Source organism: Anopheles ziemanni, chromosome 2 (genome assembly GCF_943734765.1).
Source record: "Anopheles ziemanni chromosome 2, idAnoZiCoDA_A2_x.2, whole genome shotgun sequence".
NCBI classification, from domain to species: domain Eukaryota; kingdom Metazoa; phylum Arthropoda; class Insecta; order Diptera; family Culicidae; genus Anopheles; species Anopheles ziemanni.
Window position 1 is genome coordinate 71038984 of NC_080705.1, and position 26765 is coordinate 71065748.

At 51.2% G+C, this 26765-nt stretch overlaps 2 protein-coding genes across 2 annotated transcripts; one reads left to right on the plus strand and one right to left on the minus strand.

The window, feature by feature from the left end:
• The first annotated feature begins 3222 nt into the window (after window positions 1–3222).
• Window positions 3223–13490, plus strand: LOC131294238 (semaphorin-1A). The gene is made up of 6 exons (XM_058322283.1): window positions 3223–3496; window positions 8506–9249; window positions 9321–10364; window positions 11312–11480; window positions 11575–11824; window positions 12832–13490. The coding sequence occupies exons 1-6, from the start codon at window positions 3223–3225 to the stop codon at window positions 12859–12861; spliced, it is 2511 nt and encodes an 836-aa protein (XP_058178266.1). The 3' UTR covers window positions 12862–13490.
• A 3400-nt stretch (window positions 13491–16890) lies between these two features.
• Window positions 16891–25390, minus strand: LOC131283349 (microtubule-associated protein futsch-like). Its single transcript, XM_058312764.1, has 5 exons — window positions 22611–25390; window positions 20058–22425; window positions 19604–19827; window positions 19131–19364; window positions 16891–19060 (listed from the first exon to the last, which is right to left on the minus strand). The coding sequence occupies exons 1-5, from the start codon at window positions 25388–25390 to the stop codon at window positions 16891–16893; spliced, it is 7776 nt and encodes a 2591-aa protein (XP_058168747.1).
• Between the last annotated feature and the right edge of the window lie 1375 nt (window positions 25391–26765).

Below are 26765 nucleotides of genomic sequence, written 5' to 3' on the forward strand. Positions count from 1 at the left end.
TTTAACGGCGCTTACCACGCTTTCAGAGCCGCAGGGGTTCGGTGTGTCGTGGAAAAACGGAAGAACTTGAGTTGTAGGAACCGGAGTAAAAAGAAAACATCGAAGGAAAACATGGAACTAACACGGAGTAAAACGATAAAAAACGGAGACAATTTTTTTTACCTTCTAGTTCTTCGATGATGTTAGCAGCATGTTGTCTAGCATGAAGGAAATGTGTTTTCACTTCCTTTTTCCAGACCACTTGGGTCATTAGAAGGACATGGTCGTTTAGATCGTGCTTACGTATTGTACGAAGGCTACTGGAACAGTGTGACCTGTTCGGGTGCTGGAGAAAGTTCTTCATGAATAATTTAATTTCGTCCTCCAACCCGGAGACCCACTACCCGGTCGGTGTTTAATTACTTATTTAGCTTCTTGTGATGAAAAGCCAAAGGTCGTGCGTTGGCGACGGGTCTGCAGAAAAAGTGTGAACTCTACGCTTGCACTATGTCATCATTCAGGCCACATGGATTGGTTTCATACCATTTTATTTTAAGTGCCTCGGATATCGAATATCATCGATGATGCAGCCACCATCGTGTGAAGTGGGAACACTTAAGGGTTTAGTTTTGAGGTTAAGGGTATCGGGCCGACGCTCCATTCAAAAGCCGGTGCCTTATGATGCCTGTACACACTCTTGCGGCTCTGGCTGCGACAAGTGCCGTTGTTTGTCTAGCCTCCCGAACTCCTCACGGTGCATCACGCTGTGGGTGTGTGTGTATGTCGGTTTTCTTAGGGACGCCCTCTGGAGCCCATGGTTCACGGTCAACATGCCGAACGACACGTGACGAGTACCATGTGTCGGGAGGTGGGTTTTTCTTTCCTTTTCAAGTGCACCCGAGCGCAGGATTTCGTAAAAGGGCGATACCTTTAGGGCTTTAGGGTGGTGTACCCGTTGGATGTTCCACGTGAGCGTGGGCACTTTCAAAGTCAAGACTATCGAATTCATAACCCGAACGGGTTGTAAACAAAGTAGAATGCCGAAAGGAAACCCTACCGGAGTCAAAGCTCGTTGCGCTCAAATGTCAGGAAGAAAGGAACCACCACCAGCGACGGTATCGGTTCACAAAGGTTTACGTCCGTCGAAAGGTCAGAAGTGATTGGTTATCGATTAAAAATACTTACAACACCTTCCAATGGCGTAAGTTCTGTGGACCTAAGGTGACCGTGGTTTTTGTAGTTCTCCATGTCTATCGAGGGGCGGGGGGTACACGTGACACAGAAACAGCGTCCATCCGTCGTCCGGTGCACACCTAGGAAGTACCGAGACCGGAGACATGGTGACCCACATCGAAGCCACGTCCGACGCGATGTGGCCCACTTTGGGTCACCCGGAAGAGAGGAAGAGAGCACACAATACGGGGCTGCATATATTATGCTGATGATGGGTGGATGGCCGGCGTGGACTAAGTTTAGTACTTTCTCCTCTCGGATGTGGTGTAGCATTTGTTTTTTGCGAAATTGATGCATCGGCAGAAGTTCCAGGTCGACTTTCCGCACGTAATTAATGCCAAGAGCATGTTTTCTTCCGGATGGACGGCGGACGCGCACTAATGCAGTAGGAATTGAACAAGAAGTACCAATTTTAGTACCACTTCCTCCGAAATGGAGAGTGTCTAATGATACGCTCATGAGATCGCTCCATAGGTATGGATCATCTTCTGCGCTTGATTTGAGGTGCGCTCTCGAAAGGAAGCAGTGAAATGGAGTCACTTGATTGAGGTCTTCCATATTTAGGTTCCCGCACAGAACCCTCTCGGCGGTAAATTAGGTGATCGCTGCCTGGTACCATTGTGGTCAGGTGGTCTCTTTTTTATCAACACTTCATACTGGATACGTTTGAAGGTTTTCCTTACACAAAACCCATTGTGGACCTACTCTAGATGCTGTGCCCCTGTTTTACCTTCCAAAAACCTGTTTCAATTGTACCGGGGTTCGGTAGTTGCCGGTAGTTTACGATCGCTGGCGATCGAAAGCTGACAACACCGGCTACTTGCGTTCCAGCATTCCAGCGCGCGCGCGCGTACACACTAATCGGCTTACTGTCAGAGGGCGCTGGTGTCGCTGTTGACGGATGGAGGGAGCAGTGTTTCCAAGAAATCGGTAAATCGCAACCGACCGGCCCACCCCATGGCGGTCGTTACCATGTACGGGACAAATCGTACGAGTCACCCGAACCACCAACCGACCTCTACCTGTGCCGAACTACAAACCCTGTGCGAGATTGCCGGGTTGAAGTCGGGCTTGGGAATATTTGTCATGAGCGCTCCGTGTTACGCTGATTTGTATCGCAATCAGCGTGCTCAAAGTAGACCTGTCATGGTGGCACCGCTATTGTTCACTTCCATTAGATCCAGTATGTTTTAGTCGGTGTAGTATGGATCCAACACACACGCCTTTTGGAGTTGCTCTACAATGCGTGCCTTTGTGAGGCAAATTGTTTCTTGTTTGTGGAGCTTGTTAAGGTTTGCCCTACCGCCGGTTTGTCTTCGTCTACGAGCGATTGAGTGCCTCAAATCACTACCTCAAGAGTGGACCCAGTCCAAGAGGACCGACATCATAGACACATTCTTTAGGTGAATAAAATACAATGAACAAATGCCACCATTTAGCAGTACCAAGATCTCGCAGACTCTAAATTGAGCTGACAGGTTAACGCCACCTTCTAATCGTTTCTGTTTTTTTTTTGTAAATTGTTGCTTTCCGTTTCAGGTTACCTTCCATCAGAGTAGTGTGTATTGGCAGAGCGATGGAGTGTCTGCAGCACCATCGGTAACATTCGCCTCTCCCTTCCCCAACCCCCCCCTTGGCTCAGCATATTATTAATTAATGATCGCGACCAACATCGGAGACATGCGGACAGTGTTGTAACCACAAACCACTCGGTGGAAGAGAAAGAGTCATTCGAGTTATTGGAGTCACAACACGCCAACCTCAACCCCGGGCTAGCGAAGCCGTAAGCAATGAATGTGAAATCACCCTCGGGAGGAAGTACTCGCTAGCCACAAGCGGTTCAGGAAGCAAAGCAACCCGACCAAGCAAGGCGTGTCGGCGGGTACCAAGCCCCTTACGCGGGTCCTCCGTCTTCCCAGACGAGGAAGCACGATCTTTTGTACCAGGACCACCGTTCCGTGTGTGTGTGTCAGTGGTGAAGCAGCACAAGTGCAACCCTAGAGTCCCTAGATGTCCGCTACGATACACAAGTGCAGCAGTAGAAGCGAAGAAGATTCGCCCAGCACCAGCAGCAGCAGCAGCAGACCGACGAGAAACAGTGGAAACAACAGAATGGCGTACCGAAGCAAACAGATGACGATGCACCTGATGAGCAGCAGCAGCACCAGCACCGGCGGCAGCCCGGCGCTAGTGTTTGCCCTGTTGACGGTCCTCATCAGTCAGTGCATCGTTCGCGTTGACAGTTGGGTGCCAGATGGCCAGAGCAAGATACGCATCCTATACGGTAAGTTGGACACGATGTCAATTTATTACCTCACGTCACATGCTGGTCGGTAATAGTATCTTTCTAATGAGGAGGAACAAAAAAATAAAACACGCGTAGGAGTTGTCTATTGGATGCCATCAATTCAATAACAGGGCGTTGAAGGGTCGTCTTTTGTGAGGTTTCCAATAATTTTAATTAATTGGCGTCAAGGCGAATTACCGAATGCGGTATAACACATCGCCGTCCCCCCAAAGAAATGGTATTAAATGACACGATTTACCGTTTGGCAGAGGGTAAAGGGAACTGTTAGTTTAAAACTTCGTCAACGGTGTCGTCGAAGAAGTCGCGTGTGTAGGAGGTGTAGGTTTTTTTTTTTTTAATTCTCCGAGCATTTGGGGCGTCTCAACGAACGAAGGGTCAGAGTAAAGAAATACAAGCTACGGGCAGAGGGATAGTTTAGGGGCTTATGTTCAAAGTATTTTGTAATGGGGGAGAAAGATCCCCATCGGTCGTCGGGGTTTGTTTTCGGGAAATACTTATTATAATGTTTTAATTTCATGAGAACTGGCCGTAGTCTGGGCGGGAGGGATTTATGTACGTTGTGTACCACCCTGGGAAGGGGCTTCCCTGGAGGATTCCTATACTCCCTTCCAAACCAAACGGAACCTAAATTATGGCCCAGGGTTATGTTTTGTGTGATTTAAACGTCGATATCAACGGTAATTTGTGCACGGGATAATTTCGCTTACGTGACAATTTCAAATCATGTCAGCGCGATTGTTTTCGGTATTTTTTTCCTTCCTTTCAACTCTCTTTTTGCTGGGGAATTGCTTTTTCCGTGTGTTTGTGTGTTGGTTTCTCGCGTGTTGTGGGACAAAAAAGCCGCGGCTTTCGATAATGGTGATCTTGTGGTGCCCATGACCATGTCCCAAGCATTGACTCTTGGGCACCCCGAGCCCCAGACTGTTACCATATGAAACCGGCGTGTAATGTAATGCAATATTCGATTTACCGTTGTTTGTCCATGTTAATGACCCTGCACAGCCCGCGCCCGACCGTGATGATGGTCCCCGATGGCGCGAGTCACTGTCAACGCGACGATTTTTCGCCATGATGTGTCATGGCCGCCTGCGTGCGCTCACGGCGTTGACCCCCCGAATGGAATCGGGTGTTTTGGAGGAATACTGTTATGGAACTACTTTCTTCTCCATTGTTTACCTTCGATTGGGGACTGGTGTAAGGAGAGAAAAAGAAATCAAATCCCTGGCAAAGATTCGTAAATATTTACCCTTGTGTCGGACTTGGTTGGTTCTCCGGCTCGGCGCTTTCGAGTAAGCGATGTTTGATGGATAGATGGGTGTGTTTGGGCCTTTAGGAATATGACATAAAAAAGCGCTTTAAATTTATCCCTTCCTCACCACGAGCTCGAGCCGCCGATCGGGGATAAGGAGAAACAAAGGCAGCAGGAGGAATACGTTTGAATTTTAATTAGTCTCGACGAATGTAGGACTGTTGGACTTAGGATGGGAAGGCGTCTGAACCAGACCAGGCAGTCAGGTGGACACTAAAGTTTGATCCATTATAGAAACAAAACCATAACAATCTGTCAAAACATCAATACAAAGTAGGAGCGCAGAGATGTTCGTGCACTTCTCGGTTCAAAACAACATCGCTCGGTCGATCGGGAATGTCTCATCTTGCGTGTTCCCCGCGTCGGTTGAGCAATCCCCATCCGATGATGTGCGTAGCGTAAAACTTGCCTCTTGGATGTTGAATGTTATGACACCGGCTCACGTAGAAGCAGAGGATGGCGATGGAATAGCTTTAACCCTTTTTTCCGTACGACAGGACGGGCGGGCGCCAAACTCGCCCGGCAAAAACCCGACCCGCTGGTACGCCGATTTTATGCTCATTTGTTTGTTCGACAAGTGGCGACCGTAGGAGTGTTTGGTTCTCGCACTTATCCTGACACGTTGCTGGTGTACAGTTTCCTCTCGGGCCGCGTTTTACTGCTGTAGGGCCAGAAAACAGAAAAAAACAACGTCAAATAGAAAACATTGTAGCCCAAATAGGAGAGCATCCGCGTGAAGGATCAGCGAGCTAAAGTGTTTATGTCCCATTGAGTCGTAAAATGTGAGATCGCAAACCCGCAAGCCAACACTCTTTGGCCAAATCCCTTCTCGAGCCAGTACGCACACGCGGGTGTGTGTTTGTTTCGATGAGAGGCATTGTGCAACTCCCAACTACTACCGCAGCTCGCAGTGGTGTTCTTGAAGAGAATGGACCGGCCGGCTACCTACTCTAACAATGACACAATCGCTGAATCGCACCCGATTTAGACAGTTGCCACTAGCGCCAAAAGAGATACGGGTGTGTTACTATTGAAAGATGGCGCCCAGAATCCACGAACTCCTCTCGATCGCGCACCGGCAGTTGTTTACATACGCCATCGGCACTTGAACTTTCTTTCATAATCCCATCAGACCACGATTGGCCGCACACGTTTTGGATGCAATAGAACTGTGGTGCATGAAGGGCGCCGGGTCGTGTGGAACGGGCTGGGGATTTCGCACGAACCACGAATGAATGATCGTCACCACTTCACCGGGTGGATCGGAGGACCGGACGATAGCCAATGTTTGCGTATGTACTCAACGGCCTGTGAAAGCCGTCAAATGTCGCTGCTGTTGACTTATCGCACGTTATAGGGTTCACGGTGACAGGTGTGAAGAGTAAACACACATCCCGCCAAACTATGGTCTCCTCATCGGTTGGAGTATTTCGCACGACGGGAGGGCCAGTATGGTGTGATATCTAGCGACAGGAAATTGGCGCTTAGCTTCGATTTCTCACCCGATCGTACGACGGATGGTGAATGTGCAAAAGCTGTGTGCCAATGGCTAGACAAACTAGTGTAGAGGTTCGATTGTTTGATAAAGCTTTTATTGCGCACTTTATGCCGTTGTAGGTTCCGTGCTTCCCGCAGGTTGTAAGGCGTAACAGCATGCATTCGCGAAACCTCTGACATTGTAGTTGAAGACACTTATTCCGAACACTTCCCTGAGGTTTGTGAGACATGACGAAAAACGGAACCTCCTAAGACCGGATAAAAAATGTGTACAATGAAATCATCTCCCACGAGTTGGGGCTAATCTAGTGTGCAATGATGATATGTTAGCACCATTTATCATCATCATCATCACCCATCTTCATGGCAGATGTGATGCAATTTTATTGCTGCAGCAACGTCGTCGTTCCGAATCGTTCTCGACTCCGCTTGAGAATGCAATAAAAACTGCCTGCTTTCATCGTGACGGCCTCATTAGCAGCGCAAGCAAACGGTCGGATGTGTGTTCGGTGTGTGTAACTGCTCTATATTGCCGGTCGCCTGCTAATGGACTCAAGAACGGTGTTTTTAAGACGAACAGCAGGTTATCTCATTGGACTGCAAACACTCCCAGAACTACACGCGCCGCTTCGTGGGATGCCGAGCATTCCGGGACTTCTGATAATGTAGTAGAGCAATGAAAAAGGGAACGGGATCGCAGAGGTAATCGGGACCACTACCGGGCGGGAATATGCTGAACGAAAAGGTGTTGGTGGAAAGTACGCCATCCTCCCTTTTCAAGATCAATCGTAACGCGAGGAGTTTTGTTGGCGATGTCGCCACCGTAAAAAGTGGGTCACGTGACGACTCAACGGGAGACCAGCCGGCCTGCCTGGTGTCTTAGCCTGGTGTGTGGTGCTTTCGATTGCTTAGCATACGGGACAAGCCTCCCCAAGTCGCGCCTCTTTCGAGTGGTTGTGTTCCCTGTGGCAGCGCACCTTTCTACTTTCTCCACCGTGGCACGGCATGTAAGCGTTAGATCGGGTCGAGGTGTCCATGGACAACTCCTTCGAATCGGTGTACGATGTGGCCCTAATATAACCACGTTTCTAGCAGCGAATCGATTCGCATCACAACGGCAGTTACACACAGACTGTTCGACAAGACGATGGGAAGCCGGACGGCGCATAAATTCCGGCAACGAGCGCAATATCTCATCTTCATCCTGTGGCCGGCTTTTTCGAGGGCCTCTCGGGTGGTTTCCATCGGCTTGTTTGTTAAATGTCATCCATCGGCGCTGCTGTTCGTTCCACCAGTGCCGAAATATCGTGCCTCTATCTTCTAGCCATTTCCATATTGATATTCGTTCGTGTGACAAACATGCCACCAAGTTTACCAAGTTGCCGGTTGGTGGGTCGTTTTCGTTGGTTAGTTTTCTGCCTTTTTCCTATCTCGCTTCTTGCGCCGGTTGACATGCTCCTGCCCCGATGACGATAGGACGGGTTGTATTTTATTTTTGTTTTTCAGCATCGTAGTGAAGCATTTTGGTACGCAAAGCAAAACCACGAACCACCCGATGGCCATAAGAAGTGATTTGGAATACTAATCACTCTGTGGCCGGCCGGGCAAGATCGTCTTGTTCTCCGGCGAGGCACTTTGCCTTTTGGAAGCACCATTAAAAAACCTGATTCGATGAATATTAATGTTCGTGGAGCTTTTATATGAATGTACCTCTTTGTGCTGGGGTGCCATTTTCGTTCGGGAGGAGTTCATTTCGACGATGGCCCACAAAACACCTCGCTCATCGGCTTTGGTTCGCTAAAACTGTTCTCCGATAAATCGATCTCTAGCCAGTCGTACGTTATCCTACTTTAGTGGTTCAATAGGTGACATGTGGCCTCGGTCTCCTTGGATTGTGCCGCAAAAATTTGACACCAAACCACATTTTGTGTGGCGGGCTGGTTTAATCCGACTAATCGTTTTTGACGCCACAGGGGACCGATTTTGGGATCATGACAATGGGTGTCCTTCATGGGTATGGGGAGTGCCAGATGAATTGACCGGAAATTGCATGCTGCGCTCGTATTGCAGTTTCATTTTATCACCACGATAAATTACCGAATTATAAGCACCGGGGCTTTGTTTGTTGTTATGAGCTGACTTCTGATGACGTTTGTTTTTGTTTTGTTTTGTTTTGTAGATGCCACCGTACCATCCTTTTTCGGTAATAGCACCGACCACTTTAAGTTGCTGGACCAGGACGAAAACACGCTGCTCATTGGCGCCCGAAATGCGATGTACAACATCAGCATCGAGCGGTTAGTGGAGGTGCCGGGGCAGCGTATCAGTTGGCCCTCGTCCGACGCCCACCGGGAGCTGTGCACGCTCAAGGGCAAGCACGAGCAGGACTGCCAGAACTACATCCGAGTGTACGCCCCGGTCGCTCCGAACCGCCGGATGGTTTGCGGTACGAACTCCTTCAAGCCCCTCTGCCGGTACTACAACGTGCTGCCCGGAAACGGGACGCTTGTGTACGACAACAACGAGCTAGAGGCGCAGGGCCGCTGCCCGTACAACCCGCAGCACAACAGCACGTACGTGTTCACCGATGGGCAGCTGTACGCGGCGACGGTGGCCGACTTCTCCGGTGCTGATCCGCTGATCTACCGCGAGCCGCAACGGACGGAGCAGTTCGACAGCAAGCAGCTGAACCAACCGGCGTTCGTCAGTGCGATCGAGCACAACGGGTACGTGATGTTCTTCTACCGGGAGGTGGCGATCGAGTACATGAACTGCGGCAAGGCGGTGTATTCCCGGGTGGCGCGGGTCTGCAAAAACGACAAGGGTGGACCGTACCCGTTCCAGGATCGGTGGACGTCATTCCTGAAGGCGCGCCTCAATTGCTCCATCCCCGGCGAATATCCCTTCTACTTCGACGAGCTACGTAAGTATCGGAAAAGCACGTAGTTTTTAGTGTGGAGATGTTAACGAATCGGTATGTTCTCTTCCCAACAGAGGCTACAACGAAAACGATACAAGGACTGTACGGAGGGGATCGCAACAAGATCATCTACGCCATCATGACCACGCAGGAAAATGCCATCGGCGGGTCGGCCGTGTGCGCATTCTCCGTGCAGGACATCATGGACGCGTTCGAGGGTCCGTTCAAGGCGCAGCGCGATATCCACTCGAACTGGCTGCAGGTACCACCGAGCGCCGTACCGGAACCGCGGCCCGGCAAGTGCGTCGACGACAGCCGGACGCTCCCGAAGGCGTCGGTCAACTTCGTCAAGACGAACAACCTGATGGACAACTCGGTCCGTTCGCTCCACTCGCGGCCCGTGTTCACGCGCGTCAGCCTATACTATCGTCTATCGGCGATTGCCGTCGACCCGCAGGTGAAGGCGCTCGATGGCCACCGGTACGATGTGGTGTTCGTCGGCACGAACGACGGCAAGGTGGTCAAGTTCGTGAACATCCTGTCGGCGAACAGCTCGGACGATGTGCGCACGGTGGTGATCAGCGAGACGCAGGCGTTCCCACCGGGCACCAAGATCAACGAGCTGACGATCTCGAAGCGCCACTCGAAGCTGATCGTCATCAGCAGTGGCAAGATCATCTCGCTCCCGCTGCACACGTGCAACGACAATGGCTACAAAGCGTGCCGCAAGTGCCTGGAGCTGCAGGATCCGTACTGCGCGTGGGACGACACGAACCGGGACTGCAAGACGATCGAGGCCGTGCACGCGTCGGGTGCCTCGATCGATCGGTTCTACCAGCGATTGGATGGGGAGCGGATTGGAGAAATTTGTCGCAAGTACGATCAACAGGAACCGACGAGGAAAACGTATGACGATAACGACGTGTACACGCCCGTTGAGGGATCCGGGACAGTGGTGGAGAAACCGGACAAACCGTACGATCAGCGCAGCGTCTATATCGTACACAACCACGGTACGGTGTCGTCCATCGGGCCGGACGACATCGATAATGAAATCTCGATGTCGTCGGGCGAGAACGACCAGCAGAACCGGGTCATCCAATATCATCCTAAGCCTGGTAAGTATTTTCCTTACGTCAGCAGCCACTTTCGTTTTGGAGAGTAATCTGTCAAAACACGCTGATGTTGAATGTGATTGATCACTCGAGCGTCCCGTTCTTCGCCGCAAGAGGGTGTGGTATCGTCTTGTTTTTTTTTGGAGAGAAAGTTGCCACACACCGAAACACTCCCAAATTATGCACAAACGCGAGACGAACGGTCCGATTGTGTGGTCTTGTTTTGCGAACTCGTTTTTTCTTTATTATTATTTGTGCCCTCCGTATGTACGCAAATGTGTCAACCGTAAGGAGTGGCCTGTGCTTACCTTTTCCCTTCGCTGCGATCGTCGCGTGTCTTATGAATGGAAAAAACATTTGCCCCGAGTATCACGGGTGTGTTTTCACTTTTCCGAACCGGGTTTTACGTTTAGTTTTTAGTTTTTTCGTTCGCGTGGGTTTGTTTTGGCAAGGCAGCACGGCGTCGTGGTCCGCTACATCAACTCGTGGAGTGGAGGTGTGTGCTCGGTTTGGTCGACTTAAAGTAAAATGAAGTAAACACCCCAACCTCAGTACTTGCAAGTGGGTTCGCTTTAGCCTTTACATGTCGAGCTGCTGGTGTGTTGTTTGTGACCGTTAGATTTGTTTTTTTTTTTTGCGTAAACTACCAGACAAAAAATGCTAATGAACAAACCGTTGAAAATGTGGACCCGCGAGGAAGGTTTTTTTTTTTTTCAAGTGACCCATTTTTTTGTTTAATGTTGTGTCACTTGCATTCGATGCAATTTGATCACGCCGTAGAATAAGCAGTTCTCTGGTGGCGTAATTGGGGTCGATGCATGTTTATCGGCATTTAGTTTTTATGAAATACAAATTTAATTGTTTAAATTTACCCATTAACTTATGTGGTTTTTATTTTATTTGATTTTTAACACGATCTATTTTCTTCTCTCCATCCGCGTCCTTTGCAGATACATTCGTGAACGAAAAGATCAATCTGGCGTCGTTCAACTGGGTGATGGTCGCTATCGGCGGTATATTCGTGTTGTTTTTCGGAATAGTGATCGGTTGTGCCGCTTCCCGCAGGGGAATGTTCAATAAATCGCTATCTGGTGGAGAGCACCGCAACCAACTGAACTGGTAAGTAAAACCTGATGGTGATGGTTACTGTTTGGATCAGCATGATGGAACACATGGGTATGGAAATTGACACAATTGTTTACACCGTTTACAGGCACAGCGGCAAAAGCCTCACGATGCTGTCGCAAAACCGAACGAGTGGCAAAGACGTGAATCTGCTCATGAACACCACGAACCAGTACCACACGCAGCAGCAGGCGATCGTGCAGCAGCTGCAGCAGCACCATCAGAATAACTGCAAGGACAACATCGACTTCGACTACAAGGATCGCAGCGTGGAGTGCAAAAACTCGACGGAAAACCTCGAGAAGGACATCAGCAAGGGCATGGGCACGCTGCAGAAGGTGAAGAAGACGTACATATGATCGCTATGCGCTACTAAACACTACCTCTACCAGTAATCGGTTGGCGCCGTTTCGATCACCGTTCGGGCACCTTCCGCCTTCACTCCTCCGGTGCACCGTTCCTACTCTTCCTTTTTCTATCGGGACGCCGGAGGCTACCGTACACGCTACCCTACCGGATCTGGCGCTTTTGTGGTGGTTGGTATATTATCTCTGTTATGTTGGGTGCGTTTATGTTTTAACCAATGGTCGGATGGTTTACTTGCTAAGCAAAAACTATATACAACATGCGTACACGCCGATTACCTATCGTGGCACACAACACCAGTTAAAGCAAGATAAAGCTCATCGATCAATGATATTTGTATGGCTTACGAATGTGATAATTTTGAAAAATTATTTTAGGACTGACAAAAACAAACCAGAAAACAAAATTTATCTCATTTTCAAATGCCGTTTGGAGCAAGACTCCATATTTTTCGGACTTGTGCTTTTTCTAAACGTCTCGTTGTGGCCATGGTGGACGGAATGGATCAACAAACTCCTATTCGAATTCTGTACCTCTCTGCATGAAGATGCCTCTCGTAAACTTTCCTATAAATCTTATAACATTTCTGTGGGGTTCATCTATTTCTGTGCATGCGCCGAGTGCAATCATGTGACTGACAAATCAATCTTTTCTCTATTTTAGTCGTACTGAATTGTATCCTAACAGCGGTTCTTTCATTATTTACAATCAATTTTCTGTCGGGATCAAATTGCTAACTACTCATTTTATGGAAAGGAAAAGCTCTTGACCCTCGTGGCTTCGCAACTCACGGTAAATTCTGCTATAAAAAACGGGGTTAAGGGTTTGCCTGTGCTCGGCAAAACAACTTCTTATTCAGTTGCTGAGAGCCGACGGTTGATCAACGATCGGATGTAAAACGGATGTCGTTTGCAGAACACAATTCCCACAACCTTTTTTTTTCTTTCTTTTTCTCTCCATTCCCTTCACCCACAAACAGACGCGCCACTTGAAGACGTTTAAACCGTAGAGGGTGGCACAAGCAAGGCACGAGCAAACTGCCAACAGATTGGGAATCCGGACTTGGGTAGTTCCGATTGGCACACTGTGTGCCAATTTCATGTTCGAATGATCGATGAGTATGTGTGTGTGTGGTGCATGTTTGGTGTTGTGTTATACGGTACGGGTCATTGTTTGCCATTGCCTAAACACCTGCGATGTTGAGAAGATAATCCTCTCCACCACCACAGCCTGACCGGCCAGAGTCCTTAGTGTGTACAGTGTCGAGCGAGTTTACCGAGATGTCCCAGAATGTGTGCGGAACGGTAGTGTAGTGGTCGACAAAACCGAGGATTACATAAGCGTTTAAGAGAGTACGTGTGCTACGAGCGTTTAGAGATACATCATTTTAAGCGTTTACGACATATTATCGACACGAGAGTGAGACTGTGTGCCTAGCACAAACACTAAAAAAAGGAAAAGAAAACATAAATCTTAATGGGTGTCCCCAGTCCGGAAACTAAGATGCCTTTCAAAACGGAACAAAACAACAAACCCTCGAAAGCAATCCCGAAAGTGCTCTTCCAAAACGCGGTGCGCTTCGAGACTCACCGCCTATACAAAGCCGAAATGCCTTGTGAATCAATGATGAAGCTTTCGAAACAAAAAAAACGAACAAGTATAGTCGAAACAACAAGGACCGACCTCCGGGAACATCCCTATCCTGTTTTGCGTGGCTGCGTAAAGCATGGTTTTTATTTTGTACATTTATAGAAATCGGAAGAGCAGCGTCTAATGCACACTCCCAACGCTCTGTTGCAGTTATTATGGTATTTTAATTTGTCTCTTATTGCCTAGCTCTCCCTTCCCATCAATTGATCGTATGCGTTCCAATCTAAAATCGAGCCGAGCTCGTACGTAGGTTTAGCTATTGAAACAAGTTGGGGAAAAAAATCAAACAGGATAATCGTCGAAGAAGGCAAAGTAGGCCAATTGTTTTTAAGGGATGATGGAAAACATGGAAAATCGGTTTTAGGACAAATATACCATCACCGTTTGCACAAAACTGAACCATTCGAGGCCGGGCCCCGTCAGTCTCAGTCAGTGTGCGGTGATGGAGAATAGGAGAAAGGAACAAAAAAAAAACAGCATGTGTGCAAGAATGGTAGAGTGTATGTGTTTTAAGTGTGTGTATGTATGCGGCAATGCTCTTTCGTTGAACAAACCACCATCCGTCGCCTGCTCTAATCGAAGACATTACGTCTGATTGGAGGCGCAGCGCACTTGGATCTTCGATTTTTCATTACATTAATGACATTCATTAACGTTAGTGCGAAATGGATAGAGTTTATGTTTATGTAGCTATTACAATTACAATTGGGATCGATTAAGAAAACACTAGGTGAAGCTGACAGTAGGTATAGGTAAATTAGAACGATTCTTTACGATGCCTTGCGCTGATCGAAAGGAATGAAAAAAGATATCGCATATCGGCACAGTGGCGTACGTGATTTGCATAGCGCAATTTTGTCGACATATTCCACACAGCATCAAGCCCGTTTATAATAGCTCCGTTTTAGTTTAACTTTTGCTCAAGAATCTCTCACCGTCGAAATGCGGGGTAAAAGGGTAACGAACAAGCAATTACAATACTCTCCGCCCGAATCTCCAACCCCGTATATCATAGAGTGTAACGGTTAGATAATTGTTTGTTGTTTTAATTTTATTACCCACGATCGATCGTTCGGTTTTACACTGTCCCACCTTATTTTATTTTATTTTTACCTGAAACCATCGAACAAACGCATCCACACTGTAAACCACTGGCAAAGCTCTACAAAACGATTTTAATAGTGCCCCCGATGGATAGTTTTTAGGTTTGCCCATATCCCGTCGGCCGCGGACGCGCTGGAATAGTGCATTAGCGCGGACTAGGTTAAGCTTAACGCAGGAACAAGCGGTCGGAACAGGCGAAACAATGTGATACAAATGAGTATTTTAATTATTTTTTTCGAGCCTAGACGTTTTTTTCTCTCTATCTCTCCTTGCTGTCAACAGCACATGTCTGTTTGTTATACTTTAGCTTGTTTAGTGTGTAAGTAGTACGGATTTTATCTGCGTATGACATGATGCAAGGAAGGAGAAATCCGACGCACGGTGAGGTCTCGATAAGGATGCAATCATATTTTTATCAGCATGCAGCTTCGTATAGTTTTAGAGCCCTACGAGGAGGATAGCATATTTTTAATCATTTTTGTGACCCGGCTTTTCGCGAAGCGGTCCACCGGTGTTGTAAATGTTGAATGTGTGTGTACAATCCCATGTGTTACGATTGAATGGTACACTTTTAATTTTATTCTTATCAAGTTTAAGTTCAAGAGGATTCCAGGACCGATAAAATTACGACTACCGACAGTGACAGTGATGATGAAAAGTTTGTGCCTGAGAAAAAGGAGGACGAGTAAAGAGTTTAACGCGAGGGTCGATCGTGACCGACGGAGAAGTAACGTAATACATTAATGCCTAGCGATAGTGGTAAGGTTTATAAGCGAGAGTACATACATAGACGATCCCGTGGAACAAACACACAGATGATGAGAGCCGTATTGTAAATATTCGATGATCTGAATAAAAAATGAATAAAAAATACCCCCCCTTTGGTTCCAACTTTCGGATGCACGGTGAAAGAAAACGTATGTAACATTTTTTCATTTAACCTTGAATAAGATCTCATAATGCAACTATATATTTCCTTTTAAAATTATTCCTTACTCCACTCGAAATTTGTTCAATAGTTCTGTTTTCAAAAGTCGCTAACAGAAACGTACGTCGAAATGAAACGATCAAAACAACAGACACAAACTGAAAAGTTTTTCCTGCAACGACGGGCAGAACGATCTTTCGTTAGTCAGTGGATCGCATTGAACCATTGCCGGAAGCATATTTTGCTTCCGAACCATTTCCGATTCCGGTCGATTCGATATCCATTCCATGTTTATCAACAATAAGTTTTTTTTTTGTGTAGTAACACTAAATGACAGTATTAACTATGACTAGACACAAACTCTCGCTTGCTCGCTGAGTCGGCGGGTTTTGCGAAATGGCCTCTTCACAAGATGGCCAAACACCGAAAACCTCCCGGCGACCCATCGAATCGATACAAAACAAAAAGAAAAAATGGGAAACAGAAAACGGATGTACAAAAGGAACAAACAGAAAATAGTAAACTTAACACATCAAACGGAAAAGAACGGGTAAAGTTTCATTTGGCGGGCATAAAACAGAGCTGTCTGTTTGGCAATCCCCAACATCTAAAGCGGGTTTCGAAGTAGTAAGTTAACATAAATTGTCATATTTGGTATCGCAGCTGTAGTCCGGAAGCGCCGTTTCCGGAGCCTCTTTCGAAAGGCGTCACCGGGCACGGATGACTTCAGGAGGAAAGATTGTAAAATAATAAAAAAAAACAGCTGTACAAACTTGCAGATATCAACGAAAAGCGACACGCAAACAAATAGGCTTAAGCGATCGCAGAACAAATGGCTTCTAGTCGCAAAAGGACTTGACGTGCGAGAAGAAAAAAGTGACCGGTGCTTGAATAAATAACTTGATCTTTTATCGAATGGACAATAATCGTAACTACAGTAATGAAGGATCTCTACCCTGGTAAGATCATCTGATTCGTGTTGACTCGTGAGAAATAGTACTAAACTTGTGGGGGAGGTGTGCGTTTGGACAATTGTTTCAGAGTGCGTTTGTTGTTGTGTATGGATGGTGCGTAAATGTGTGCTTCGGATGTATCAGTGTCAAATGCAGCATTCCTCTATATATTCCGAGTAGTAGAATGACAAAGTTAAAGCTTAAGTAGTTTAAGCTACTACTAAAAACAACCGAACACAAAAGTATAAACAAAAACACCCCTAGTGTGCGTGGTGTGATGTGCGCGTGCATCGTGGCTGGTTACTATGGTGATACCACTGACAGCAGTCGTAAGTAGCTATCTTTCTCCTATTCTTCTTGTGTGCTCTTCGAAATTAACCAATGATTAACAAACATTGCCACTTCACGCACTGCTACCGTGGCCCGGTGGACTAAAGTAGTCCCAGTGGTGATGGTGAACGGCCTTCTCCCCGCTCATGCCAAGCGCCATCAGGCCCGCCACGATCACGATCAGGATGAGGATGGCAATGTGTAGATCACGTTTGTTCTCGTCCTTGCTGCTGGCGCGCAGCATCGCCATCAGATCTTCGCCGGTCTGGGCGAGCGATGAGCCGCAGGCCCGCATCAGCTGCCCGCCGAGCGACGGGATGGAGGGTTCGGGCGAACGGGTACCGTGTCGGTGGCGGCGATGCTGGTCACGCTGGAAGTCCTCCTCCGAGGTGGACTCGCGCTTCGAACGATGGTGCCGGCGGCGACGTTGCGGGGCCAGCGGTGTCATGCTGGGATCATCGTCTGACGGATTGGGTCGCGTGAGGTAGGCAGAGCCGGCGGCGGACGTTGACGGCAGCCCGTATGACAGATAGTCTGGATGGTACACGAAGGGCGGAGGTGGTGCCATCGATGGTAGAGGAGGTCTCACCGGTGGTTGTTCCGAGGCCAAGGGCGCCACCGTTACCGAGGGAGGAGCGATACATGTTCCATCTACAACGTCCATCGAGGCCACAGCACCTTCAGTGGCTTCCACTGGTTTCTCTTCCTGAGACGTTGGTTCTTCTCCTGCGGCGACGTGTGTTTCGGTGGAGACAACCGCTACCGATGGCGTTACACTGGCGTTCGTAGCGGTTGCTGTTGCGGCGGCTGCTGCAGCAGCTGCAGCCACTGCGGCCTTCTGCTGCAGTTCCATTTCCCTCTGGCGTGCCTGTTCCGCCTCAATCGCTCGCTGGATCTCCAGCTCCCTCAGGCGCTGATGTTCCATTTCGCGAGCCCTCTGCAGCTCCATCTCGCGTATCCTCTGCTGCTCGAGGTCACGGGCACGCTGCTGTTCTACCTCGCGAGCTCTCTGCAGCTCCAGCTCCCTCGACAGATGCAACTCCCGCTCACGCTCCCGAGCTCGCTCCAGCTCCTGCTCGCGCTCTTTCAGCAGCTCGCGTTCCTTTTCGCGTTGGAGCTCACGTTCCTTCTCCTGCTGCTCCATGAGGAGTTGTTGCTGCTGTTGCGCTACCAGAAGCTGCTGCTGCTGGTTTTGTTGCTGTGCGAGCAGCATCTTCTGGTGCTCCTGCTGCTGGAGGATCTGTTCCTTCAGCTGCTGCGTTTCGAGTAGCTGCTGGTTTTGCTGCTGCAGCAGTTGCCTCTGTTGTTCTTCGAGTTTCTGCTCCTGCAGACGCTTCTGCTCTTCGTGCTGCCGACGCAGACCCTCCAGTTGCTCCTGGTGCAACTTCTGCAGTTCATCGATGTGATGCTGCTCGGTCGTTCGCAGCCGCTCGACGATCTCCTCGATCACGTTTGGTGCGATCTCAACGTTTCGCAGTGGTTCCGGCGTGGTGGCCGACAGCCGCCCATCGACCGACGTGCGGCTCGAGCGGAACGTTGGCGCTCGCAGTGCCGTTCCTACCTCCTGCGGGCGGATCTCGTCCTCCCGCGTGAGACTGTTCGTGCTCTTGCGGAAGCGCCGCTCGAAGGTGTCACTCTTGTGCGTCGGTTCCGGCTTCCGCTCCTCCGATACGTACTTCTTCACCAGCTCGGCAATGTACTGATCGTCGTCAAACTCCTCCAGCGGTTGCACGGTCAGCGAGGCCTCCACGACCGACTCGTGTGTCAGCGAAGGTGTCGACACCTTGCGCTCAATCAGAATCGATGCGGGCGTTTCCGGTCGGCTTCCGGAGCGTGACGATTTCGGGCGATCCGAGAGGGCCTTAGCATTTCCATCGCGGAACCTACTGAGGGCGCCCTCCAGTATGTCCCCATCCTGTGCACGATCGGCACGCGCCGTCACAGCCGCTATCTCCGCGTCCAGCCGTAAGTCCTCCGACACCGGGTCGGTTTGGATGGCAATTTCGACCTCCTCGACACCCATCGGCACCAGCCGCTCGGCACCACCGTCCAGATCCTGGTGATCGCTACCATCCGGTCGGCGAGGTTTCCTTGTGGGACGCGGTGGCGGTGGCAGTGGTCTGTCCTTCATCTTGTTCGCGACATCGCCCGAGTGGACCGTCGGAGGTTTCGGTCCGACCGGTGGGGCCACATCCTCATAATCACGCCCGCGTACATCATCTCTGCTCAGACGGGATGGTTTTCTGAAAACACAAGGGATCGATAAGGATAACGTTTCCGTCCAACAGCACACTCTGCAATACTTACAGCTGCTGCTGCTGCTCACCGGTCAAACTTGTGACGGACTTCCTGCGTGGCGGACGGTTCGGGTTAATCGTGCTATAGTTGCGCTGCGGACGGACCGGTGACACTGAGTGATGGTAGTTCGGTAGCGTATTGAAAGCCCTCGTTGGCTGTGGCTGAGCGTCCAGGGAGCGGGTCGACTTCCTGCGGCGAATGGTCGGTGCCGGTGGACGTGGTGGAGCTTCCTTGCGAACAGTGGCGTATCTGTGAGGTATGTAGAGTACTTATTATCTGGCATTTCTGGTATATCCATCCAAGTTATCCACATGAATAATTGGAACGCTAACTGTCAAAGGCTTGCTGAGAAAAAATACCATGGCAACGTGAAATGTTTCGCAAGTGCCACTTTTATTTACTTGCTAATGTAATGACATGTTTAGGAGAATCATAATTTCAAATACTATTGGACCATAGACTACATGCCGATGAACGAAAAAACTCACCCGTTGCTTTCGGAAACCTCATACCGATACGACTCCCTCTGGGTCGGCGCTCTATCGATGATACCCACGATGAGCGACTCGGCGCCACGGGACACACGATCGTCGTCGTCGAGCGCTTTCGAAATTTGCGACCGAGAACGTGAACGTCTCGGGGTCGGTGCTGGCAGTGTACCAAAACTTTCCTCCTTCGCTAGTGGGACCTCCGCGCGGTTAACGGTCATAGACTGTGGGAAGATAAGGGATATCCGAGAACAACCGCGTAATGGTATGGAAAGGAAGAAAATGAAATCAAATTAGTACAACGATAGGATCGGTTTAGAAGAGCCTCTCTCAAAAGGGGACATGACCCTGTTACGTGCCCCACAGCAAAAGTTTCTGTCCTGGGCGTGAAATGTGGAAGTTGGTTGAGGAGACACGGGTTAGCTTAGCGAAACACAGGCGAAAGGATGGTTACCGTGACATGTGGCCCCGCGATGAAGGTATTGGAGATGGACTTTCCGGTGTTGGTGTCGAACGGTGCGGTACCGTTCACGTCCGAAGGTGTCACATCACGGAAGCGCTTCTTACGACGGCGCGTCGGTGGAGTCGGTGGAACGACCGAACCGGCCAGCATGGCTTCCCGGCGCAGGGAGCTAGCTTCGTCCTCCAGATCTTCGTCGTCCATGTAGCGGGCGGTGGCCGACTGAAGCAACTGTGGCTGCTCGCTACCGTACTTGGCAGTCCGCTGACGGTCGTAGTACGCCAGATCGTCCTCTTCGTCCTCCGGTTCGTAGTCCTGATCCTCCGGAACGGCCCGGTCGTCTTCGTCGCGAGTCGATTTCTTTCCCTTCCGGCTCGGACGATCCGGTGGGAAGGTGCGATAGAAGTCGGTCGAGTCGACCTGCCGGTTCGAGATGTCGTCCGACTCGAAGCTGGGCTGGTAGTAGCGCCTCAAGCCGTCCCGGTCCTGATCCTCGTCGTAGTAGTCGTACCGTCCCATGTCAGCCAGTGCGTTCTTGGGATGGCTGAGACCTTCCTTGATGGCCGAACTGATGTACTCGCCCATCTGAATGTCATCCTTTGAGATACCCTTCTGGCGCAGGAAGAACTCATCGTCGTCGATCTCCTCCAAGACGCCCTTGCGGCGGCGGGCACTCGAGCTTCCCGACGACTGGCACTCCTTGTCGGTGTAGGGCGTGGACGAACGACGCTCAAACTCCTTCTCCGAGCGTTCCTTGCTGAGCTTCAGCAGCATCCGTGCCTGTTCGTGCGCCTCCTCGTCGATCGTCAAGTTCTCCTTGGCCACCAGCAGACGTTCCTCCTCGTCGAGGAAGTCCAAATCGTTACTGTTCATGTCGATGTTCTGGCGAATCTTCTGCCCAAGCGAGCTGGCCCAGAACTGTTTCTCCTCCTCCGAGGCCAGATCGGACTCTTGACGCTCCATCGGAGGCTTCCGCTTGAGGAACTCCTCGTGGCGTGCGGCAGAGGCGAGATGAATCTCCCGGTTCTCCTTATCGTACTCCTCCAGTTGCTTCTGTTCCTCCGTAATCGCTAGCTCCGGCCCCTCGAACTCGGCCCGTTCGAGCTCCTGGCGCATCCGGCGCTCAACGGAAGTTTCGCGATCATCCAACTCGCTGCCGGTGTACTGCAGGAACCGGTTGCTCTCCGTATCCTCCGACTTATCGGAAGCCCAGCGCGATATGAACGATGGCCCCTTCGTGCGTGTCGTCTTCGTCGTCTTCGTGAACTCCAGTGGTGGCGGCGTTCCGGCCCGAACGCTAGCCTGTCCGCTGGTCGGTGTCGACTTTTGGCGCTTGAACTTATCGAAAAGCCGCGGGTAGGTGCTGAAGTCGGTGTAGTTCAGCTTGGTGGGAGCCGACGCTGGAGCATCGCCAACTACCGACACGTCCGACGGTGAGGCGGCACTGGTGGCCGCCGATGGTGAGGCTTCCTTCATCGACTTGCTGCGCGTCAGCTTCATCTTGGCAAAGTCAGATTTCATCTTGCTGAAGTCGGGCTTCTCCGTGAGGAACTTGGGCATATCCGGTGCCTTCAGCTTCGGCATCTTCGGTTTGGAGATCTTCGTGAACTCGGGACGCTTGAAGTCCGGCTTCTGGATTTTCGGCATGTGGATGTTCTTTAGCTTGTCACCGAGCTTCCGACCACCCTTCGCTGGCTCTTCCTCGGTGGTGGTAGCCGCTTCCTGCACCGCCGTCTCTTGACCTTCGGCTACAATGGCACTCTCCTGCAGCTCCGCCTGTTGCTCCTGTTCCTGTTCGTCCTTCGGCACGGCAAGCGTAAAGTCGAGCTTCTCGAGTTCGGGCGTTGTGACCACCTCGGGACTTGCCAGCGGTGCCGGCTGATCCTTGTCCTTCTTCAGCTTAATGTTGGACATCTTCGTCTTGAGCCGGTCGGTCTGCAGCATCAGCTTCTTCTGCAGAGTCTTTCCACTTTCCTGTGCCTTCGCCATGGCTTGTTTGCCACTTTCCTGGGCCTTCGCCATCGCCTGCTTGCCGCTGCTTTGCGCCCTCGCCATGGCCGCCTTCACCTTGTTCGTTTTCTCACCCTGGCCGGGCTCGGCGGCAGCCGCCGCATCGGTGGTTTCGCCCGCCGGAGCCTCCGTGTCGGTCGGGAGGTTAAAGTACCGATCCTCGATCGACTTTTGCAACTCCTCCATGCTGATCGTGTCGCCTTCGTCGCCCGGAACGCGCAGGAACGAAGCGCTCGATAGTTTGCGCTCCTGTCCATCCTTATCCTTGGACGCGGTCAACAGTGCGTCCTTGGCGGGGGTTACCTTGCTGGCATCGACCGTTGGCTCTCCAATGGGCTCGTACTCGTGATCACTGTAAAGAATCATCAGAAAGGGGTTTTAAAGAACAGTTCCATACAAGCCGCCAACACGTTTAGTCCTAAGTTGCAAAGCAAGCGGGTAGTTAGTACATGCTGTAGACCATTTTCCCCTTCCCAGAAACACCCCCCAAGGATTGCATACCCTCCCCCCGGTCTCCCTTTTCCCAAGAGTTCTTACCGATGGTCATACTGATCGTATCCCGGGACGGCCGTTCTAGCCGGGACGGAACCCTTCGGTTTATAGCGCTGCAGTAGTGAGGAACTCTCCAGACTGCGCTGGCTCGTCGATCCAACGGCGCTCGAGCCTGCCTGAGGTTGTCCTCCGGTCGCGGTCGACGCACTCAGCGGTCGCGGTGTGTACTTATCCAGCAGCGAGCCCGGTCGCATCGGCCGACGATAGTCCAGGCTACCCTGGCTACGGTGGAACTCCTTCGGTGCTGCCGACCCTGTCCCACTGCTGATCACTTCCTGTGAGCCCGACTTCGGTCCATACCGTTGCAGAAGAAGCTTCGACTGCCGCACCGAAGCGGTAGATCCGTTCCGGTCCAAACTCTGATGGCTGTTCGAAAGCGACGCACGACCGCCGAGTGTCGACGAGCCCAAGGCTCCCTGACTTCCATAAGGAGTACCGCCCGAGCGTGGCCTTCCAAGCGAATGACCTCGCTGTTGCTGCTGCTGCTGCTGAGTCTGCTTCGTAGTCGCCACACTGTAGTGGTCCAGGTGGCTTGCGAGGTCTATCATCTCCTCCTCGGGAGCTTTAGACTCTTCCATCGGTGGCGCATCGGTCTTCGCCCCGGTGATGGATGCTTTCAGTGCCGCCACCGCCTTTTTCTTCTCCTCTTTCACCCGCTTTTTCTCCTCCTTTTCCCGGCGCTTCTCCTCCTCAAGTCGACGCTTTTCCTCCTCGCGGGCCCGCTTTTCCTCGTCCTTGTGCTTCCGGTCGTCCTCCCGTCGGCGTCGTTCTTCCTCGTCCCGTGCGTGCTTTTCCTGGTCCTTGCGGCGCTTGTCCTCCTCGTCGTGGGCCCGTTTATCCGCGTCCTTTCGACGCTTCTCCTCCTCCTTCTGGTGGCGTTCCTCTTCACGCCGGCGCTTCTCTTCGGCCGCCTTCTGGCGCTTCTCTTCCGCCGCACTGCTGCCCGTGCTGACCCGCGAGTCGACGGTGGGGCCGCCCGGAGTGGATAACGTTTGCTCCGACGGCACCACCGGTTGTTTCGGCACGAACGACGGATGGTAGGTGTAGTCGCGGCGCTTCAGCTTCCGGTTCGGGGGCATCGCCTCGATCCGTTCTTCGTCGTCCAGGGGCTCGATGGCGTTCGGGATGGTGAAGGCGGCCAGCTGCTCGAACGCACTCGCCAGCGTGTGCTTCACCGGATGGGGTTTCTGGGCCGCGATGCGTTGCAATTCGGCACGATCGGCAAACTCGGACACGTCGGCAAAGTCGGTCGTCGTGCCGGGCGCCGCAGTGTCACCATAGTCCAATCGCTGTAGGTCGGTCATGCTGCGCCGGCTACTCATGTCGCTCAGCGGCAGCTGAAGGGTCGTGGTCGGTGTCCGCGCTAACGCTTTCGTCGGTCGCTGATGAGTGGGGGCTTCGTGGGAAGGCTCCGGATTCGAAGCGCTTCCGTAATGGTCCATGCGATCGCGGGTGCTGAACAATGGTGGTGAGGGTTCTTTCGGTGCGGATGGTGGCTCGGATGATACGGATTGCTTGACAGATGGTGCGGCGAGTGTCGCGGTGATGGAGGGAATGGCTATACTCACGATGTTCGCTGTTGGGGCCGGTGCCGCCTTCGGGGGCAGATCTTTGCGGGCCGGCTTAGCCGGAGGTGTTGGCGTTACGCCAACGGTGGTCGTCATACTCGGCGAAGGGGTAACAGGTTTCGTAGCCGCTGGCGGTACCTGCTGAACAGGGGCCGCACTCTGTGGAGCGGCGAACGAAGGCTTAACGACTTCTAGCGCCGCTGGTGTCGGTGGTATAACACTCAACATTGGCATCGGCAGGGCGGAAGCAATGTTACCCATCACCGGCTCGGCCGTCGCTGTAACGACCGGTAACGTTTCGGGCGTAACCGGTTCGCTCGGTTCCGGCTCGAGTGGCAGATGTCTCTGCGAACCTCTCTGCATACCCTTCCGCGCCGAACCGACACCTCCCCGAGATAAGCTCGACGATCGACTCCGAATGTTCTGGTACTGATCGTAATGGTCCGCCCCGTAGTCGGCAATCTCACTGCGGGACGTGGCCAAACTCTGCGACGTTTCCGGCGGCCCCCGGTGGGTTGGAGTGCGCAGGTTCTGCTGACTACTGTAACCCGCCATACCATGGCCAGCCATTTCCAACGCCTGATGGCGATCGAGTGACTTCCCGAAGCGTGGTGTGTACTTCGACAGCAACGAGGATCGCTGGACACGCTCCGGCTCGAGACTTCCGCCACGGTTAAACCGGGCCACGGGCGTACTCTCCCGCCCCGAGAGTCCGGTAAACTCCTGCGAGTTGTTGATCGGATTGTAACGCTGCATCAGCTTGGAGTTCTCCAAACTCTTCTGGCTACTGTAGCGCTGTTGCTGATGTTGCTGCTCCTGCTGCCGAAGATCGTTCGCCGGCTCCCCGGTTGGTGCGTCCTCCACCGAGTTCGGCTGGTTAAAGTAGCGCCGCATCAGCTTCGACTGATCGAGGCTACGCTGGCTGGAGGTCGTTTTCGGTGCGTCGTAGAAACTGGCGGCCTCCGACCGATTCCCGGACTGGCCGGCCTGACTTCCCAGCGGTTTCGGTTGGTAGCGCTGCAGCAACGACGAGCTCTGCAGGCTTCGCTGGCTCGTGGACTTCGCGATGGTCGGACTGGAAGTGTCATCGACGGTGGACCGATGCAGCGGATCCTGGGAACCCGCCTTCGGTTGGTAACGCTGCAGCAGCGACGATCGCCGCTGCACGGGTTGTCCATTGAGTGCCTGGAGGGACATTTTTGGTGCCCGGTGTCGGTATCCCGGTTCACTATCCTAGCACTATGTGACACTGGTTACACTATTCACTCACGTACCTGCACGTGCTTATGCAGGGAATAGGAACAGTTCTTGCGTGTTGAAGGCTAGATTAAGCAGATACATCCAACTTCCTTACATTAACAATCAGCCCTTCAGTTGTCCTTTACATTGCCACATTTTTAACGACCTTTTTTTCCTCTCAGAAACAACAACACCTCACCAGACTTTGTGAAGATCCTTGAAGATCAATCTTCCTGGTTCTCTTTTAACCCTTTGGGTCCCAACAGGGCCTTCATAAAACGGGGGTTTTTCACAAAAAGAACCCCTTTCTGTGATCCCTTTGCGGTGGAAACCTTAAAAACTCAACTGGCGGTCGGTGTCGCTGGCGCAGGTCGACCGCTATTTTCGTGCCCAGCTTGAAGAAAATCCCCCCGTCGCCAATCGGGGCGACTTGTCAACCGGACAGGGTTCTACTGGGGACTTATTTTTGGATCGTTGAGGGCAGCTCTCTACTCTAGGAGCCGAACCACAGATCGCACTGAGCGCTACTAAAAAAACACGAACATTCAACCACAAACCCACACACACACACACACGCACAGTCTTTGTGTCACTTTCACGATCCGTGCCCCGGTAGATTTGGTTGATGTTACGCTGTTTTTCTTTGCGCTTCTCCTCACGAGGATAGTTTATTTTTTATTTGTAACTGCCTTTAATTCCTTGGCCATTGCCTTCAAGTAGGTAATGGCGGAAAAAATTAAACGAAAAACACTGTATTCCCTCGAGCTCACACCGGGACACTAGGTTACACCACGTCAAACGTCGTCGTCTTTTACAGCAGGCCAAACGGATCGCTGCCAAGGGGAACGTATCCAAAGCGGGAGCGTACTTTGCACTCGCGATCGCAAGAGGATGTGCTGAAATATTTATCCCTCAATCTCGTGCCTTCCAAAACGGGTCGGAAAAATTTCCGATCAACCACCTACGAGCGCGTTCACCCGGGGGGAAAACACTTGATGTACACGGTTTCTGAGAGAAATATGCCGTTTTAAAAATGCAACGATGGAGGACATGCACACATTATGCGACACACTCTTCTAGCGGATCGTGACCTGATGGTCAACACCTGCCGCAAGTAAATTTGCTTCAGAGCGATCACAATGAGTTGAACAAAATAATCGCCCGATGTAAATATGATCACCACGATCAACTTCACTTAGAACTTGGACACTGTACGCGTCAAGAATGTTGCACAAAACACTCGTACAATTTGAACCAGGCAAACCGTAACCGGAAGACGATGGAGCGGATGCAGCGAACAGGAAGTGCAAAGAACACGACCGGGAAAAGCAAT